Source organism: Melopsittacus undulatus, chromosome 3 (genome assembly GCF_012275295.1).
Source record: "Melopsittacus undulatus isolate bMelUnd1 chromosome 3, bMelUnd1.mat.Z, whole genome shotgun sequence".
Taxonomy (NCBI): Eukaryota; Metazoa; Chordata; class Aves; order Psittaciformes; family Psittaculidae; genus Melopsittacus; species Melopsittacus undulatus.
The window spans coordinates 69803962-69823667 of NC_047529.1; the positions used below are offsets into that span (position 1 = coordinate 69803962).

A 19706-nucleotide genomic window follows, 5' to 3' on the forward strand; every position below is an offset into this window, starting at 1 on the left:
TATAAATGTAGGGTTATAGAAATCTGAAGTGACTTAATTGCCCTGTGATAGGTAGCCCAGGTACCATCCCAGTGAAGCCAGTAACAGTGAGAAGTGCTATGTGTGGCAGGGACTGTGTCAAGTGCTATTTTTTCATTTCCGCAAGTAAGAGACTACATAAAATTTTTTCAGTGTTGTGGCTGCACATTTGTATAGCATGGAAGGGAGAGAATGGACAGATGAAAATGATACTTTGGAGTTGTCTTGTGTTACAAATATTTGAAGTGGATAGCTTATTATCAAAAATAAAATTAGGCAAAATCCGTTCCTGTCGAATTGCCTACATGTATTGCCTTTGATTTCATGGAGAAGAGTTCTGTGTTGTGGTTTCTGTTGGTGGCAGATGAAAAACTTCTGTGTATTTCTTAAATGAACAAAACTCTTTTATGTCAATTACATGAATGATTCTTTACCCATAGAGAAAATAAGGTGAACAACTCAACTGCTGGAGTTTTAAACATTTCGTTAATTTGTTTTAAACAGTGACAGAAAATGCCCCAGCCCTGGTCACATAGGTATGAAATCTTCAGCTCACAATCGATCATCTGGAAAAACTGTACCAGAAATGACTAAGCAGGAAGAAGCAGAAAATAAATCTCCTTGCAAGAAGTCCCTGCTATGTGATGTGAAAGAAAAGAAGGCACCTGGGTAACTGTTGGTTCCTTTCAAAGTATGGGTTATTTTGAGTCAGTCAGTTTAAAATTCAAATTAACCAGGCAATGCAATACAGTGATTTGTCCATGGGACTCTTGGAAGCAGTGGGGAAGGAGATGTAAGTTCTTCAGCTGTCTTTATATTAGAAACAGTGGGGGAAGGGAGTGTCACAATGTATTTAAGAAATAAGAAATGTGTATCAGAGAGGAGAATGAACATACTGCAGGAGAGAAAGTATTGGAAGTTGAGATCCTTCTTCCTTACCTTTCTAGAAATGTTACTGTATATGTACAAATATGTTCATGTATTTAAAAATGAAAAGTAATTCCTTAACTCTCAGGATTTGGAGTATCTTTTTGACAGAAAATGACATGAGATAGTCTCCAAGCTTGCACTAAAAAATAGTATTTATGGTATAAGAAGGCTGTCTTTGAAACTAGAAAGATGCAATTCAGTGTTTTCATGGGGATATGTGAGGCATTAGGATTCTCTATGTTTTTGATTAGTTACAGTATCAGTGTATTATTTGATTGGCCTTTTTATACAGAAATAGAAGCCACTGGATCAAGAAGCATCATCTGTTACGTATTTATGTTGGCTACATTATCATACATTCATATATGAACTGTAACTTTTAGCAGTAGTAGTGTCTTGAGAAACTTTAGAAAGTTCATACTGTACAGTAAATACCTCAACAGTAAAGCTGATGACTGGAACTTAACTGTTTTTTTTTAAGAATCAGCTAAATCCTCTGAAACACGTCTGTAAGGTTTTTTTTCAAACTGTTTTTTTTCAAATGGGGTTTTCCAGATCTGGCAGTGGGGTTTGATTTCCTTTCCTTTTTCCTTTAGATTTTTTGTTCTTTTCTGAATTATTATTGTTTCCTTTATTCAAAAAGACAGTGCTAATAAAAACAAATAAAGTGTAGCTTTTTACATCTTTTAATATCAGTCAGTTTTTCTTTAGAACATTCTTGCACATTATTTCAGTCAGATGATATTGTTCACGTTCTATTGAAAAAGATCTAGTAGGGACATCAAGCAGTGTTGATATAATTTCCATAAGTCAAATAAACAGCATTCACTAGTCATCCTCAAGCGAATTTAAACGGCAGATAGTTTCATGTGCGGTTTTGAGAATCTGATTTAAATAGCCGTTGTTCATAACTTTAACCAGTTGTAGTAAATTAACAGTTGTCGTAAATTCACCTTTTTTTAGAAATAAACATTGACTTCACAGACTATCTCTTAAAATTAATTGAAAAGCAATTCTTTTTTAATTCCATTTTTTTGAGGGTGGTATCTTTATGAAGACCTAAAATAAGCAATATCTATGCTGTCTATTCACTGTATTGAGTCATTTACATTAAGAGAATAACAACCTTGTGCCAACTTCTAACTCCCCAGAGGCTTTGCAGTCGCTATTTGATCTGTTTGAATACACTGATGACTCCACATTTTATCATCTAGCTTTCCATATTCCATATGTATCCAGCATAGTCAGAAAGGACTTCCAGGTGAATAAATTTCCTTTGAAAAAGGCATGAAAAATAGTGTTCACAAAATTAGGTATATGTGAACTGCTGAAGTTCACATACACAAATATTTAACATCTAGTTATTGCAATACTCTGGATCTTTTTAGATGTATTTTCAAAGTACACATGCATAATAGAAGACATAGGTACCTGTGTGCTTTTTAGCTGCTGAGCTTGTAGTGTGGATTTAATTATGTTTAACTTCGTTAACAGTTGTATATACCTTCATATTCCAGGTAATCTTTTATTTCTTACAAGTCCCTGTTTGAGGAACAAACAACGTATGAACCCACCCATGAGATTTACTTTTTTGAGTTACATCTAAGTGGTACTCAGCTAATCTCCTGTTCCAATTTACTCCTTGTCTCTCTCTTTAGCAAGTCAGAGGTATCTGTACCTATAAGCAGTTATACTAGAAAATTTTGGTTTACAAAAATACATGTGCAAAAACTGCAGTCTCTCCCACTGGTATGTTCCTGAGATTAAAATTCAAGATAAAAATCACATTCCTGCAGCATATTCAGTTCTCTTAAAAGAAAATTACATTTATCTTCCAACCCCTTCCCCAGAACCTACAGCTCATGACGCTGTCTTGTATTTAGTGAGATAAAACTTCTGGTTGTATGTTGCTGTGAAAATTGTCCTAAAGAAAATTGGAAGATACATGTTTCCTCACAGGTTTTGGTGATACCTCTTCTTTATGTTGAATTACAGTGATCATTTAGTTTGGCTTTGTAATTAATTGCACTACTTTGTATCATGTTACTTTAAAAGTCTTCTGTGTCTGTAGAGTTTAGGGAAATAATTTCAAAGTAAATAAATCAGGTGATAGTTCTGAGGAAGTGACGGTGGAGAAGTCCTTTGTGGCACAAGAAGGCATGCCTGCTGTATGCATTCCAATGGCATTCCTTGTCACACTTTTATTATTTGTATCCTACCATACTACAAAGGCTGTATTTTTCCATTTGTTGTGTTCATTTTGCACCATAAATTGTGTGTTAAGTAGATTTTTGTTGATGTTGGTGAACTTGCTGATTTATTCCCAAATGCTTACTTATATCTAATAGTATAAATAGTATTTAATAGTATAGATGTAAACAATTGAATTAAGAAGGCCTGTTTCTTCCGTGGATTTGTGTTTTGAGGGTTGTTAGTCTTGATATCTAACAAAGTGTTATCTCTAGTTTGGCTTTTTATTTGTGTTTGGGACATGTGTGAAGGGGATTTGTTGAGTGCTTCTCTGGTAGATAGTAAAGCGTGGGTTCATGTAGTGGGCTTTCTTGCAATTTAGACTTTAAGGTCATTCTGTGTAGTGCCTGCTTTTAGAGAATGTTCATTATGCCGTTAGTATCTCTGAGAGCTTTGGATCTGTGATGGTTTAGTAAGAATCGGCCAAAGTGTTATCACGTTCTTCAAAGCAGAAGGAAATACATACATAATGTCAGCAAGTTCATGTAAGCTTCATTTTTGTAAGAAATAAGGCTGGAAATAACTTCTGAAGGCAGAGTTTGAAAAGGAACTTCCCAGGAACTGACTTTTAAGATGCAAATACACTCACCCCCCCTTTGAGAAGTTCCCTTATTTCCAGCTCTCTTGCCTTATTTTTCTCAGTAGGAGGAAGGCATTCCCTCTTTGCAAATGCTTAGGCTGGCAAAGCTGAGGGAGCAGCCACAGGCACCAGGGGTAAGAGCAACTGTTTTAGCTGGGTAACAAGTAATGGCAAACCAGTAATGAATACAGATAATTTCAGTGGTATCATTAGCAGTTGCACAACAGTGTCAGTATAGTACAGGTGTTGGGGTAGGGTGGAGATGAAGGTTGGGCAGAGAAAAAGAGTAAATGTTGTTTCAGACATCTGAAAATGGCCCGGATAGCCAGTAAGGCTTTGTAGGAGATGGATCTATATATGCATTCTTGATGCTTCCCATCTTCTGCTATGGACACATCCACTGCCTTCATTTGTATATTTTCCAGTTTCAGTTATGAAGTTGTGTGTTGCTATGATTTACATAATCTTAATCTATACTGTTCTCAAACCTTCACTGCAAAATTCCTGTCAGTAGTCATGCCATTTGCCAGAAATTAGATCCTCTTTTTTTTTTTTTTACTTTATGGTGATAAAACTTTCTTTGTATGGGAATCCTGTTGTGTAAATGGCATTATTAGCAAGAGATGTCATTGTGCTTAGTGATTTTAATGATGTATTAATAAAAAATAAACATTGTATTTTCCTCAGTGGAGTACTACAAATGAAGGACTCCATAAAGAACAAAGAATGTGAAGAGGAGGAGACAGAAAATAAGCTGCTCATTTCAAATGAAATTAAAGGTAAATTGGCAGTATTTTGTTTGTTTCATATTAAAATTTTCAGAACTAAAGAAGTGTGATATTTCTTGAAATTCTTTATAAAATGCCATTGCAACTTACTTTCCACATTCGCTATTTGTGTCCAAAATTTATTGACAGCAGCACTTTTAATGCTATGTTTCTTTATCTTATAATCATTAAAGGCTTTGCCAGGAACTTGTATTACATTTGTAAAGATAAGTGCAAACTAAGTACTGGTATGGAAAGTTTAATGTCAAGAATAGCTTTCCACTGACTTAAAAATAGGTAATTAAACTAGTATGTATGAGTTGTAAAGGTGTAATGCTCACTTACTGCTTCATACGTGTACTGGAAGAAAGTTAATGCATTTATACATTACAGGCATAATGCAAAATTAAGGTGACTTACCCAACCCATCATCAGCCTGTTGTGCAGTCTGATACTTTCTAGCAGCCCATATGCAGAATGGGCCCTTTCTTTTTAATATGTTACAGAGGGATGGCTAAAAATTTTATTTCACTGAAAAACTGGAGAAAGTCCAGTGGAGGGCTGCCAGGATGATTAGATTGTTGAAGGACTTGACATATGAAGAAAGGCTGGAGGAGTTTGGGAAGGGAAGGCTTGGATGAATCTAGTCAGTCCTCCAGTAACTAAAAAGTGGTTATAGAGAAGATGGAGGTACTCCCTCCTCTAGGAGTCACAGTGGTGGGAAAAAAGGAAATGGACACAAGTTTCACTAGGGAAAATTCTGTCTGAATCTAAGGAAGAAGCTTCTCAACATGAGAACAATTGGAATAGGCTGCCTGGAAAAGAGAGAGTCACTCTTGCTGGAAATATTTAGGACTTGACTCAGCAGGGCCCTGGGTAAGTTAATCGAATGCCCTGCTCTTAACAGAAGAGCATTGTATGGTCTCCAAAGGTCCCTTCCAACATGGAGTTTTCTTTGGTTCAGTGATTCTGCCTGGTTGTGTGGACTGCTGTGTTCAAAGTCTTGGCTGTTCAGTGATCCAGTTGGACAGATTGAGGTAGCTGTTTGTATTCATTTCTGTCTTCATTGTTTAGGCAGAATACAGCACAAATGCAGAACATCTCAGTCTTACATGTCTTAATAGTTATCACAGTCTTAAGAGTTATTTTGCATGTGTGAAACTTAGTATGACAGACTAGTTATTGGACTGATTCAACGCATTTTTTCAGTGCAACTTTTGCTGCAGTAATTTTATTAACTCGTGCAAGTTCAGTGAGAAGCTAAATTTGTTGATTTCATAATTAAGTCCTTAAATGCTTAGATTTTTTTCATCAGCAATTTGTTGTGCAACATAAAATTTGTAAGGCTTTCATGAAAAATCTGCAGATTTGAGTAACACTGATCCTTTAAGGGCTACATTTCTTAGCTTTTAAGTGAGCTCAGTCTTGTAAAGCCTAGGAAATTCTTTAAGGCTAGTAGAGCTTTGCATAAAGATGAAATTAAGGTAGCATTTTATTTTTAATTATTTAACTCTGATGCATTTTTTTTATCTTAAATCATCGTCTGCCAGTACTTTTCAGATAGATCTAAGAGGCACTTTGAAGAGCATGTGAAGTATGAAAGAGTCTGTCTATTACCAGAGCTGTGCAAAAGGTGTAAAAATATCCAAAATTTTACAGTATTCTGAAACACAATGTAGTTCAGAATTCTGGAGAAAATTAAACATTAAAAGAGGAATCTCTCAGAAGCAGATGAAGGAAAGAGAGTTTGGGGGTGTTTGAAGTATTCTGTTTCAGCAGAATGGAAACATACTGGTTTGATCTTGACTTTGTGTTTATAACACAATAAAGAAAAATTGAAATCAAATATTTTGGAGCATTTCAAATTGTCTGCAATTTTTTCTTTATTCTAAGAAAACTGGCCTGATTTTGTGAAGCATTTTGAGTTTGATGAAATTGGCTATTTGGTTAAAGTTTCACCAACAAGGTCTGGATACCTTTCTGTGTAGAGTCTTGCATAATTAGATTTATAAAACTAGAATACTTTCTTACATTGTTCTTTAACAAAGTTATCCTTTTAACCTCTTCTCATACATATAATTTTGTGCCATTATTTGTTTAAATGTGCCACAATACTTAATCTTTAGGATGAAAGGGGATCATTGGGCTCTTGCTACCATAGTCATGGAAGAGACAAGCTAAAATAATTGCAGTTGTGCAGACATTCTTGAACTGTAACTGCTAGTACCTGTGCTTTTTGTCCTATTTTTTTTCTGCATGTCACATTGTTATTCTTCAACCTACTTATGCCATACTTACTTGACCAATTCTCTGCTGATACTTTGTAAAATGTGTACTGTTATCTCCCCTTTTTGGAGAAAAAATATTTGGAGCTAAAAAACTCCACTGAAATCATAGCTTCATACTAGCTTTTTTACAGACACAAATCCTGTGCTTAACCTGATGCATGGAAGGAGCTAAAACATGCAGACAGGAATGAACAGTGTTAATGGTCTCTCATTAATGCCAGAAAGTGTTTGCCATTTAGCTTCTTTGAAGCGTTAGGTTATATTTTGTTGGAAGATAACTCACTAAGAAAAATAGAGATGAATTAAGGAACCTGTGATTCAGGGAGAAGGATAACAAGGTGGCCTTAAGTATGCGGAAGAATGCGGAAGCAGGTGGGCTGATGCTGAAGCAAAATGTCAACAGAGAACAACAGTAGTCAGGGTTAAAAGTGTGAATTTAATGCATCTGGCTCTGCTATCTCACATGGAGCTGGCAATCAGACTTTCTTCACTTATGTGGTTCAAGGAGCTCTTTGTGGCTCTGTGGTGAAACTAGCTAACCCATGTTGCATTTCAGGTTGCTCTTATCTGGAATGTCCAAATTGAGGCATAAATTGCAGTACAACACATATTTTCTCTAGCCCAAAATGGCATATTGCCTCTCTATGGGCAGCTGGTCTTGCAGAGCAAGGAAAACCAGAGCATGAGAGTAGGGACTTTCAGATGTCTGGTGTAACAGACATAGATTGTAGCCAAAATACTGTGCTTTGCACTGTTTTTTGCAGTAAGCTACCTACACTAAACTAAAACTTGCTTTTGTCTGGGGTGTGGTTAATACCTGGTGCAGGGTTGGGAACTTCTTTCTTTTCCTGCACCTACTTGGGTAAATTCATACTTTGTATGCTCCTTTTGTGCTGTTGATCTTAACCCATGAGGCAGATACCACAAGCTGAGAAGCAGAGGGACTTTTTTCCCCACATTCTCAAAGGCATTAGGCACTGCATTACAAATCCATGACACTAAATAGACCTCTTGAATGTGAATAGATGGGGAATACAAAGTTTAGCGTTATGCAGTGTCTTGTTAGTGAACTTGCTAACCTTATTCATTACCAGCTGACCTGTGTTTGCTTGAAGTTTTGCAAAAAAACATGGCATGAACAGATGTCCAGCATAGATTTTTTCCATGTGGAACTGTTAGGATTTGACACAGCTGTAAACTGTTGAAAAGAGAGACAGATGGAATCACTAGGTATCCTTAACTGTCATTGCTGCTACTCACTATGCATGTAGTTACTTGCTCTTACATATATATATGTTTAAATGTGTGAAAATGGAGGGTAATTTGTTTGGAATTTTCTTCACACGGTATTGTCATCTGCTAATTATGTTACAGTATCAAAGTATTACATGTTTTGCAAATGGAAAACAACAACAACAAAAAAGCTGTATATTTACATTTTCAACTCTTAAGAGACCTTTTTTGGAAATCAAAAATCAGAGGATGAGGGTGGGGAAGGGATTCAAGGGAACAATGAGAAAAATACTGTTTGGTAAAACAGGCTTTACATTTAGCATGCTTGCTGCCTTACAAGACTCTTTCCTTTCTCACTGAGATTTTTAGTAATAGTAGAAGCCCTAAGGAATATTTGAAGAGTAACAGTGAAGTGTAAACAGGCATTTAGAGAATTCACTTCCAAGAGTAAGAGTATGATGCTAGGAAAAAAATAAGGAGTCTTCTAAAAAAGTTTAATCAGTTGGCTGACAATACATAATGAGGATAAATCCTGGAAGTAACAAAAATTTAAGCTAGAGGAGCAGAATAACACAAGTGCATGTAATCACATCCTATATTGGCCACATGATACATATTCTAGACCAGTCCCACTGTGGTGGGAAAAATCTGTAATAGGAATTTGTGCCCTACTTGTTGGACAGAAATGTAAGAAAACTTGATCAGTAAGGATAGGGAGAACTGTGAATTATAGCAACTTCCCAAAAATGGAAATAGAATGGAGCTGTAATAGAAGTGAGTGATCCAAACAAAAATAGCGTAGGGATTTGTGAGTAATTCCATGAAGCCATGTTAGTAAAGAATATTAGGCATAGGTTCTTTGTTGGCTGTTTCATTCAGAAATGAATTTCCGAGTTTTTCCACAATTTTACTTGGCAATTGGGAAACATTCAGGCATGTTGCTTTTGTATTTGCCGTGGATCGAAATGACTGTAGATGTCTTACACAGTTCGACATCATTGGAGACATGCCTTTTCACTCTTTCCTCCTACACACATCTGCAACTGCTGCTGCTCTCCAAACAGCAACAGCAGCGTGTGTTTGAAGCCACCCTCCCAGCAGTACATTACCTTTGAGGCTGGTGGGATGGGAGCTTATTCCTTCCATTATGGATAAGTGAGATAAAAAGGGAAATGACCTTGTAAAAGAAATCCAGCACAGAGCAGCATGGAGGAGTTAAATGTTATTTTCCAAATAAAACAGTTAAAATGAAAGCAGGGAATTTACAGACATTTGTGTTGTTTTTTCTTTCTCTCAGAAGCAGTGGAAGGCATGTTGCTGTGGATGAGGCATAGATGTTGTGTGGGCTAGAACTGATTCACTTGGAATTTTGTAACAGTGCAGTGCTGCTTTTGATGAATTTATAGAAGCTCAACCCTGGAGTAACTTAGTTCTTGTACTGCTGTACAGCTATTAAATGTAGGTGTGATTTAATGTATCAAAATATTTAAAATTATTTGACCTGTAGTGTGGTATACTAACAGTTGTGTCGGCATAGAATTGTGTTGCGTTGGAAGAGACTTTTTCCATGTAAGAGTAGTTACATTTGTATAGAGCCAATGTAATCAGTCATACTAGTGGAAGAACAGTCATGGTGCTACTCTAATTCTGCTGCAAGCAAAACTGCACAGCCTGTGTAAGGAGGACCATATATACCAACGGATATGAACGTGCTTTTACTGTGACTGATCGCATCACTGACAGAGGGATATAATGCTTGTTGTTGCTTTCTCTTGTTGAAGATGTTGAAGAGCCCAGCACACAGAGGCTTCTTTCTCAACCAGTTATTGTGTCTTCTAAGTTGCAAATCCCTGGGCTGCCTTTGCGCTGGGAACAGCAGAGCAAGCTCCTTCCAAGTGTAGCTGGAATCCCAGCCAGTAAAGTTTCTAAGTGGAGTACAGATGAGGTAGGTTTCCCCTGTATCTTCTATTTCACTACCACTGCCCTACGGAAGTCTTGGTTGATTCAGAGGTTTAGATTAACCCATAGATTAACAATCAGTACTTCAGAGGATTACAGTCAGCCAGACCTGATATAACAGATCCCCAATAGCTACAATTCAGCCCTGGAATCAGTACGTATTAATTAATCTGTGTATAGACAGAGATAAATATGTGTGTATATATACATATTCACTGGGGTTAAAAAGGAAAAGAAAAAAGAGAAAAAGCTAAACGTATGGCCCAGCAGATCAGGTGCCCAAAGTCTACACTAAAAGCATCTAGTACCCACATAGGTGTTCTGGAGAAATAGTTTAAGTGTCAGCATGGACCAAGGAGCTATTCCTGGTGCATAGTTTTGATGTGGCACACTGTTTTTGGGGGTGAGAATATAGGGCAGAGGGGAACTGCATGGATATGGTCAGACCATGACTCATTAAAATATTAAAATCATGGTTTCAAGATTTTAGAGTCCTGTTGCTGTTCAAGTATGTAATAATGCTTGGGACAGACAGGATCCAGTCCCTGCTTTAGTTTCAGAAATGCCTGTAACTAAGGCAGTTGTCTCCGTTGGGGCAGTCAGACTTTCTCTAATCAGAGAAAAAAATAAGTGTGAAGTTTGAAAAAGGATTTACTAATCTCTATGCAGTGAAAAATAAAGAAGAGGAAGGCAGCAAATGTTTTGTCAGAAGTTGTTCGCTGAGGGAAGATTCATTGTTCTGGATCTGCATGGAGAGAGCAACGAGTAATTTTGAGGGAGTAGCCATATCCCACTCTTACAAGTCTTGTGGAAAAAAGAGGCATGTGCTCTTCTAGTTTGTGGATTTTGTGAATCCTGTCCTTAAACAACCAGCTGCATGACTCCATGTACTTATAGAAGAAGGTGGAGCCTCTAATATGAGGCTGTGAAACAGTAGCTGAAAACCTTTAATGACTGTCAGCCTTGGATACTATTTTGAGAAAACACCAGTCTCACTGTATCTTTTGTTATATGCTTTGGTGGCAGGTCTCTGAATTTATACGGAGTTTACCGGGATGTGAAGAACATGGGAAGGTGTTCAAAGATGAGGTGGGTGAATTTTATTTCAAGAAGACACAGAGTACAAATCTTGGTGAAAAGATTAATTTTATGTTGCAAAGAGTTGTGGTCAATGGTTCAATGTCCAGCTGGAAAGCAGTAATGAGTGGTGTTCCTCAGGAATCGGTGTTGGGACAGGTCTTCTTTAACATCTTTGTTGGTGACATGGACAGTGGGATTGAGTGCGCCCTCAGCAAGTTTGCCGATGACACCAAGCTGTGTGGTTCGGTTGATACACTGGAGGGAAGGAATGCCATCCATAGGGACCTTGACACACTTGTGAGGTGGGCTGATGCCAGCCTCATGAAGTTTAACCATGCCAAGTGCAAGGTCCTACACGTGTGTCGGAACAATCCCAGGCACAGCTACAGGTTGGGCAAAGAAGAAATTCAGAGCAGCCCTGTGGAGAAGGACTTGGGGGTGTAGGTCGATGAGAAAATGAACATGAGCCAGCTTCAGTGTGCACTCACAGTCCAGAAAGCCAACCATATTCTGGGCTGCATCAAAAGGAGCGTGACCAGCAGTTCAAAGGAGGTGATCCTGCCCCTCTACTCTGCTCTCGTGAGACCTCACTTGGACTATTGTGTGCAGTTCTGGTGTCCTCAACATAAGAAGGACATGGAACTGTTGGAACAAGTCCAGAGGAGGACCATGAGGATGATCAGGGGACTGGAGCACCTCCCGTATGAAGACAGGCTGAGAAAGTTGGGGCTGTTCAGCCTGGAGAAGAGAAAGCTGCGTGGAGACCTCAACGCAGACTTCCAGTATCTGAAGGGGTCCTATAAGGATGCTGGTGAGGGACTCTTCTTTAGGAATTGTAGTGACAGGACAAGGGGTAACGGGTGAAAACTTAAACAGGGGAAGTTTAGATTGGATATAAGGAAGAAATTCTTTACTGTAAGGGTGATGAGGCACTGGAATGGGTTGCCTAGGGAGGTTCTGAATGCTTCATCCCTTGCGGTGTTCAAATCCAGGTTGGGCAGAGCCTTGGGTGATATGGTTTAGCGTGAAGTGTCCCTGCCCATAGCAGGGGAGTTGGAACTAGATGATCTTAAGGTCCTTTCCAGCCCTAACTGTTCTATGATTCTATGTTGTGAATAGTTCGTGTGTTTATTCCAGCCAGGTCACCTGAAGGGGCAGAGTCTGATACTGTAGTATCCCAAGTCAGGCAGCCTTTCAACTGAAGAATAATTGGTACTTAGGCTTGAGAAGGCACCCCCTGAGGAAAATGTATACAGATGGCCCTGCTAATTTCCTGCAACAAGTTTTCAGGCTGTGCTTAAATCAGAATGACTATTACAGTTGCATATCAAGGGACTGACAAGCCATCTTTGGGCCTTTTGTTTGCACTTGCTTTGATGTTAGGCATTCTACAGCTGCATCAGGTATGCAGGCCTAGGTCATCCCCTGTGTCATTTAGGGTGTCTCACCAATTAATTTAAGATCAATAAAAGCTGGCATATAGCTAATCAAGTAATCTGGTGGGAAGTGCCAGAGAGGCGGATAAATCCTAAACACTTTCATTCTCAGAGAAAATACTTCCTGTCTTCAGGATTCATCCTCTCATGTTTTGTCTGTGTGAGTAGCAGATTAAACCTCTACCAGTGAGGCTAACTGGCGTGGACTTGCTGGCATCAGTAGGTCTTTCAGTAGGTAGAAGGTGCTGGTTCAAACTTTGCTGTGGAAATCAAGCCTTATCCTCCATATATTAATTGCTGCAAAAAGCTGGGCACTTCCAGATTCACACACTTCTGGTTCAGAGTCCACCCAGTCTGGCTTCGTGCACAAAATGAATAGTAACTAATTGTGGTAACTGTGTGATGCTGTTCTCACTTCAGTGCTCCTTGACTTACAGTGCTGGAATGTAACTAGCAGGCTTCCCTTTGCATTGTGTCTGATTCAGAAAGCTTGTCTTCCAGTCCTACAGAAACTTAATTACACTGGTTTTATCTCAAATTAGTATCTAAGACTAAGCAGTGCTCCTGATATAACCACTGTCGATATCCTGCTTAGGTTACACTGAAAACTTACTATAGATACCTAAAGTGACCTAAAGTGACACAAGAAGTGTTGGCCCCATTGAAGCCCTTGGATGTGAGGGCCTTGTGGCTCTTCATGTTCAGATTTATCACTCCTGCTGACTGAGAGATTTGCTTACAGAATATTCACTTACAACATTTATTGAAATAGTAACACTACAAAGCTGGAAATAAAAATATTCAGTGTTTTGACAAGCTGTATTTGTGTCAAAGAAGCAGTTATATGTAGCCTGGCCCTTGTTTACATCTGGGACCAAATTTGTTTTATTTTGCTATTTAATTAACAGAAAGAGGTGGCCTGAATGCGGTTCCAGTTCTGTAGCTGGGAATGAAATCCAGAAGCAATCTTACAAAGGCTTGCATAAAAGGAGTAACTAAGATGTTAAAAAGCATTATTGTGCTGCAGTACAGTTGAAGTTATTTCATTTATCCATTTTAATTGTCAGTAGCGTTTACTTTTTACTGTCAGTATGAAAATAAGAGCTGGTTAGCTAAAATTTAGCCAAAATTGTTTTCAGGCAGAAAGATGATCATCATCCTGTTCTTTTAGACTAGCTGATCTGTCTAAAAGGTTTAAATCAAAGCTATCCTGAAAGCATTTCAAAGTGTTTGTATTTAGCCATTCCTTTACACTGTCTGAAATTAAAGAATTTTCTTTTCATGTTTTCTGAAACATCTATACTGCTGCATTGTCAGACCTATTCATAGCATTTTGTGTTTTTTCTTTTCCAGCAAATTGATGGAGAAGCATTTCTGCTAATGACCCAATCAGACATAGTCAAAATAATGAGCATTAAACTGGGACCAGCCCTAAAAATCTTTAATTCCATTCTCATGTTCAAAGCTGCAGAGAAAAACTCACACAATGAACTTTGAAGAGAATGGAAATGTGTACGAGTCAGCTTTCTCCACTGGAGCTCATGTTTTATTCAAAGCACAAAGACTTGCTAGAACTATTGAGTAAGGACTCTCAGAAAGGAAGAAATGTATGTTCAGCACTGGTGAACTGTTTATATTCTGGAGCCAGTACACATCTGAATCCTTCTGGGAACTGTTCAAGCTTTTGAGAAGGTACTGTGTAACAACCGAGTCAGTTAGTCTTATTTTACCAAACTAATGGCGCTAGTTCTCCAATGATGGTTAGGATCCCTAACTTTCTCTGGACATCAAGAAAACCTTCATGAATTATTTATGGTGTATTATATAAGGGAATGTTAATATTTTATAAGAATTCTTGAATTTACTTCATGTACCCAGTTTACTTTTCAGAAGCTTTTACTTCATACTATAAAATAAAAACTGAATAGCCAAAAGTTAGGCTACAGGTAGCCAGATGAGACTGTTATGGCTAATACCTATGTGTGCCATAGTTTAAAAATGAAACACAATGTTACATACGTGGCACTTTATGCTACAGCATATAACTTTACAGATTATAAGAATGTTTGTTTGCTTGTAACAAAACAAACCTTGTTGGGGTTGAAATTATAATGCTTTTTTAATAACTGAATGTTTTTACTTTTGCACGATTACAAAAATGTTATGTGAGTTTTCCACCAGCATTTAATGTATTTTACCAAAATATCAGTATAGAGAAGGCTGCAACTGAAAAATGAACTTTGACTTCATAGAAGACTTTTTGCTAATGCTGCACAATAGAGTCCCAGCCTTCACATGGGAACCTACTACAGTCCTTCAGCACATCAAGGAAAATACACGTATTTTGAGGTAAGAACATTAGCAAAAAAGAAAATAGATTCATTCATATCTGCACGTGCAAGTTTCCAGTGTAATTACCACAACAGTGGAGAAAATCAGGGTGCCAAAGGTAGGACTGCTACTCTGGCTTCATATTCAACATAAGTTTGTTTTCCCAATGGTGAAGAATTATTTCACCACTACTTCCTAGTTGGAAAGTCTGATTATAAACAAATAAGGCATAGGGGGAAAGATAAAGCTTGGAGGAAAAGGATACTTAAACACATATGGTGCATCAGCACATTCTAGGTGTAAAATGCATGCATTTCACTGGGCTGTTAGGAGGCTGCAAATGCCATCAGCAAGTACTTAGGTGAGGCAACCTTCCTTCTTGGAGGATTATTATACCGATTTGTCAGGGAAAGTTGTTGCACTTGGTATATGTAAAGTAAGATGTAAACCAGATGCACTTTAAATGGGAGAAAGCCTAGCTATGTGTGTACTGAGGACTGTTCCGGAATACTAGTTTTGCAAGAAAGAGTTGGATCAGGAGTTTTGGCAGCCCTCTTAGTGCTGTGGTGGGCAGTTGCTCAGCCTTTAGAGCTGAGAACAAACAGCATTTCCGTTGCACGGAGCTGGGAGAATTTTGCATTTTCCCACAGATTTTGCCTGGCTGTTCTTTGGCTGAAGTTCCTTAAGATTTCAAGAACACTCTGTGCCCTTTCCAGATCATGTAGGTGACTAGTACCTGCCATAATAGGAAGTAAAACAGGGTCAATATGAAGTAAGTTGCATTGCTCTGTTAATTTCCTTCCATAGAATTACATAATTAATATTTTTTACATTTTGTTCAATATTTGTACATTCAAATTGCACTCTTATTGTACTACAATACAAATAAAACCTGAACTGGAGCCGTCTGTTACATGTGTGTGTGCCCAGGATTTTCAGATGAACCCAGCTGTACCCAAGTAATCCCTCACTGTAGTTCAATGTGGCTATGAGTTAAAAAAGGCACTTAGCTACTGCTGTCTGCCCTCCCCCTAAACACTTAACTCCTAAGGCTCACAGGCCATTTGTGGACCTGGCCAAAGTCACTGGCAGCACCTGAAGCTGCCCATGCAGATCAGTCAAATGCCACATTCTTCTGTTTTCTTTCCTTCTATCCTTCTATATAGTTTATTTTCCTTCACCCTTTGTGTCTCTCTTGTGAGCCAGCTCTGTAGCCTGCAGTGAGAACCAGTGAAGAGATTTGCTGCTCAACAGAGATTATTTGGAGGTGTTAGCAGCTCCCTGAATTTTTATATGCTTACTTACAAAGTACTGTGGTTTAAGAAATGGGTTTGAGTTAGCACTGTTCACAAAATTTAGAGCAAACCTCACTTAAATGGTACAGAGACCAACCTTCTGTTCATACAGCTATCACAACAGGGAGGACATGCATAATCCTTACTTTTGTATCCAGTGCCATGAAGTAGCAGAGTGTAACCACCTCTGTTACAAAAACTATACCTGACAAATTTACTTAGAAACTAAAACCTCTCAGGACACCTACTAAATCTTTAAAATGGCTGTTGGTATAGGTTTGTATGTTATGTTGGAGGTAGCCCAGCTGTCACACAGGTAAAAGTTGTCCCCTGATTTCCATGGAACCACATGAAAAATACTAAGGCTTCAGTTACAGAGCCTGTCCCTCATATGCACTGAGCTCTCCTTATCCTGGAGGATCTCCCAATATAGTCTCTGCACTGAGTCACCCCTGCACAGCTGAGCTTTAACAAGACAGCTGTGGTCTTCCAGGCTGTGTGTTTGAGTGTTTAAAGAATGATGATGACCACAAACACCGTTTTGCCTGCACAGACATTTTTAGAATGGGTAGGAGACTGATCTCTGGCAGAATGCAATGTATTAATAAAAATCTATTTTGATTTCTAATTTCATGCAATGAGTTGTGGTTGGGGGCTGTTGCTACTGTCCATCACTAGGTGTTTGTCCAAAGCCATGCACTGTCAGGCAGTAGCCCCTGGGATTTCCAGACACGCAGGAGTTAGGAGGAATGTGTTGGGGAGAAAAGGAGGCTGTGGAAGAAGAGAGGAGAGGGCCTCTGCTCTGTGTGGGCAGACATAGTCACCATGTGGAGAAGGCCAATTTGTTCTGTGGAACAAATTCAGGAAAATGAGGCATTCTCTTCCCAGTGCCAAAGCTGTGGTTAAAAACACACATGGCAGCATCCCAGATAAGTCATTCTTGCTGCTTTGAGAACTCATCTTAGAATCCTTCTTTAGCAAATTTAGGATTAATGTAAAAATAAAAAGGTTTTATGCATGGAGAGGATACTAGAAACATATCTGCCTGAAAACCAAAAATCAGGCCCACCATTTTAAAATACGGAAATTATTATAGTAGGCTTTTAGTGATGATAATATAATGAAATGATGGTAAAAAGCAAATCTTTCATTTGTGCTACTTCAAAACATTAACTGTATTAGCATCTGAAGCTGTGAAGTGTTCACATTTGCTCACAATGTGGTTTTTAAAATTCTGAGGGTCAAAATATTATCTGAATTTGTCAGATGCTCCATATGGAAAAATATATGACACATGCAGTAGTCTGGAAAATTTTATTATCTCTAATGCTCTAGACTGCTCTAGAATTTCCATTTAAAATAATGAAAATGCTTAGGTTTAAATTGTAAAAAGCAGCTAGTACAATTAATTAAAAAAAGGCATTATTAAATGTAACTCTTATAAATATACACACACTTTCACCAAAAGAATGGCACTGATTTATGTTCACAACAGAGGAATTTATTTTGACAAATTTGTCAAATGCTTCTGAGAGGAGTGTTGTGTACACCATCAGATACTGGGATAGTTGGATGCCTCCAGCTCTCTCTTTACCTGGGTGAACAGGGATGCTGGACTCCTCACCTCAAAGACCAGGGACTCCAGGAAGTTCAGTGTCCTGTGGATTCTCTTTGGGCATGGGATATCGAACACACGAAATGCAGCTAACAGAGCTGCCAGGGCCATGGTGCAGTCATCGAGCTGGGCTAGCTCTTCTCTTTCTACATACAGCACAAACTCACATGAATTCACGTGGAAAGGATTTTTTACTTCCAATACTGGTGTCACTGCCTTTACCTAAATTTAAGAAAAGGAGATTTCAAATGATGCCACAGTATTGCTTTGGTGAACAGGTCAGAGAATTAACTAACACTAACAGCACTTTTAGATTTAGCTAGTATTTCTATTGATATTGGTGATTTACCCAAAAGACAGACTAACATCAACCTTTTCCAGGAACTAAGCTGAGCAGCCAGAAGGCCAAGTGATGCACCCAGGCAGCTGATACAAGCAAGAGAAACCAAACCTGTTGTGCTCTGTCTCCTACCTCCTCATTCACAGCAGCAAACAGACTAGAATCATCTCCAAAGACATCTGGCAGGAGAAGACATGCAGCAGTCATTTTCATATCTGTCAAAGGCAAGGATTTCTACTGAATTACAAATGCAAACATTCTAGCACTGCAGTATGGCCCTGGAAAAGCAGATTGCAGCCTATATAATAGTTAACAGCTCAGCAGTGGAACTGTTCCATCCATTTTGAAGAGTAGCTTGTACCACAGTGAGGGTTTGGGCACCTCAGCTGGCTAAGGGTATTCAAATAATTCATGGCACTGCTACTCAGTATTACAATTAAATTTCTCTCGCAATACGTAAATAGGCCTTTGGGTTGCTCCTGTTGGACTTTGCAAGCTGAGTAGGCCTCCTACACCACCCATCTGTGCCCACTCTTCTCTCCCTAGTAAATCAGACATTTCTGGGGAGTCTTGGTGCCAGAAGACTCTATTTTGAAGGCTGTGGTATGAGCTGGTGCTGCAGGACCTCCTGGGACATGGTATGTGCTACCCTCTGGTTCAGCTGTTACTGACTGTAACATCTTTCTTGCAGGTCAGGCTTCAGGCGCCATGTGTTTCACTGAACCTGTCTTGTCAGGCATTTATTACCTAGGTGCCAGGTCAAGTTGTTTGTGATAGAAAAACAGGAAAGTTTCAGCCTTGGGACTTTACTAAGATGTTGAGTTAAAACTTTGTATAAGAAAAGGAGAAATTACTTAGATCCATAACTTTCTAAGGCCAAAAGTATGAGTAGAAAGTCCATAAATGCTTTCTGGATTAGGCTGCCTGCTGACACTTTTTTATCTGTCATGAGCTACTGAGTACTTATGGCTTTAAGCTTAGAGAAAGAAAACCCCAGTATTTTAACCTACTCTGCTGGCTTCTTTAAGAAATGGCCTGGTAATAAAAGGAGTGAAACTGCTATAGGAAACACATGTATTTGTACTGTGTCACTTTTGATTTGACATCCTGGCATTATGCATGTGTGGTAGAAAATGACAGTCTAAGGAGCACTTCTCACAGAGCTAAGCGCAAGCAATAAGCACTGACAGCTGCACTTTGGGAAGGTTAACGATTTCAAGTAACTGCTTCAAAGGTTTTGCCCTTCCAGAACCATGCTCCCCAGGCTTCTCAGACTGAAAGGAGTTGAGTGACAGTGCGTGCTTACTCCCTCACAGCCAGGAAGTTGAACACTTCGAGGTTCCTGGTTTTTGCATGACTGTGGTACCTGCTCACCAGAGGTACCAGTTTGCACACTTATTCCTGAAACGTGTCTGCAGAGATGAGGCACTTGAAACACAGTGGTAATTACTAGTGTTCTTTCACTGGGATGAGGAGTTCACCCATAGAAACAGTAACTCTTTTTCTAAAGGAAATGATCTCTTTTTATGAGACTATTTCTAAACCAGAAAATTTGTTTTCTGTGTGTACTTTTTAGAAAATAAT

The 19706-nt window shown here is 38.7% G+C and overlaps 2 protein-coding genes across 8 annotated transcripts in view; one reads left to right on the top strand and one right to left on the bottom strand.

Moving 5' to 3' along the window:
- The window catches only part of L3MBTL3 (L3MBTL histone methyl-lysine binding protein 3), an 84083-nt gene extending 68296 nt beyond the window's left edge, over positions 1-15787 (top strand). For all 7 annotated transcript variants that reach the window (XM_031054062.2, XM_031054058.2, XM_034060939.1 and 4 more), the window contains exons 18-22: positions 523-687; positions 4466-4557; positions 9848-10011; positions 11052-11114; positions 13895-15787. In XM_031054062.2, the coding sequence (XP_030909922.2) occupies positions 523-687; positions 4466-4557; positions 9848-10011; positions 11052-11114; positions 13895-14038 (628 nt within the window). In that variant the 3' untranslated portion in view covers positions 14039-15787. The remainder of the gene's footprint in view (positions 1-522; positions 688-4465; positions 4558-9847; positions 10012-11051; positions 11115-13894) is intronic.
- A 1723-nt stretch (positions 15788-17510) lies between these two features.
- The window catches only part of SAMD3 (sterile alpha motif domain containing 3), a 38555-nt gene continuing 36359 nt past the window's right edge, over positions 17511-19706 (bottom strand). Inside the window, exons 9-10 of the mRNA XM_034060977.1 lie at positions 18255-18337; positions 17511-18004 (exon numbers count right to left, since the gene is read on the bottom strand). Of these exons, the coding sequence (XP_033916868.1) occupies positions 17720-18004; positions 18255-18337 (368 nt within the window). The 3' untranslated portion in view covers positions 17511-17719. The remainder of the gene's footprint in view (positions 18005-18254; positions 18338-19706) is intronic.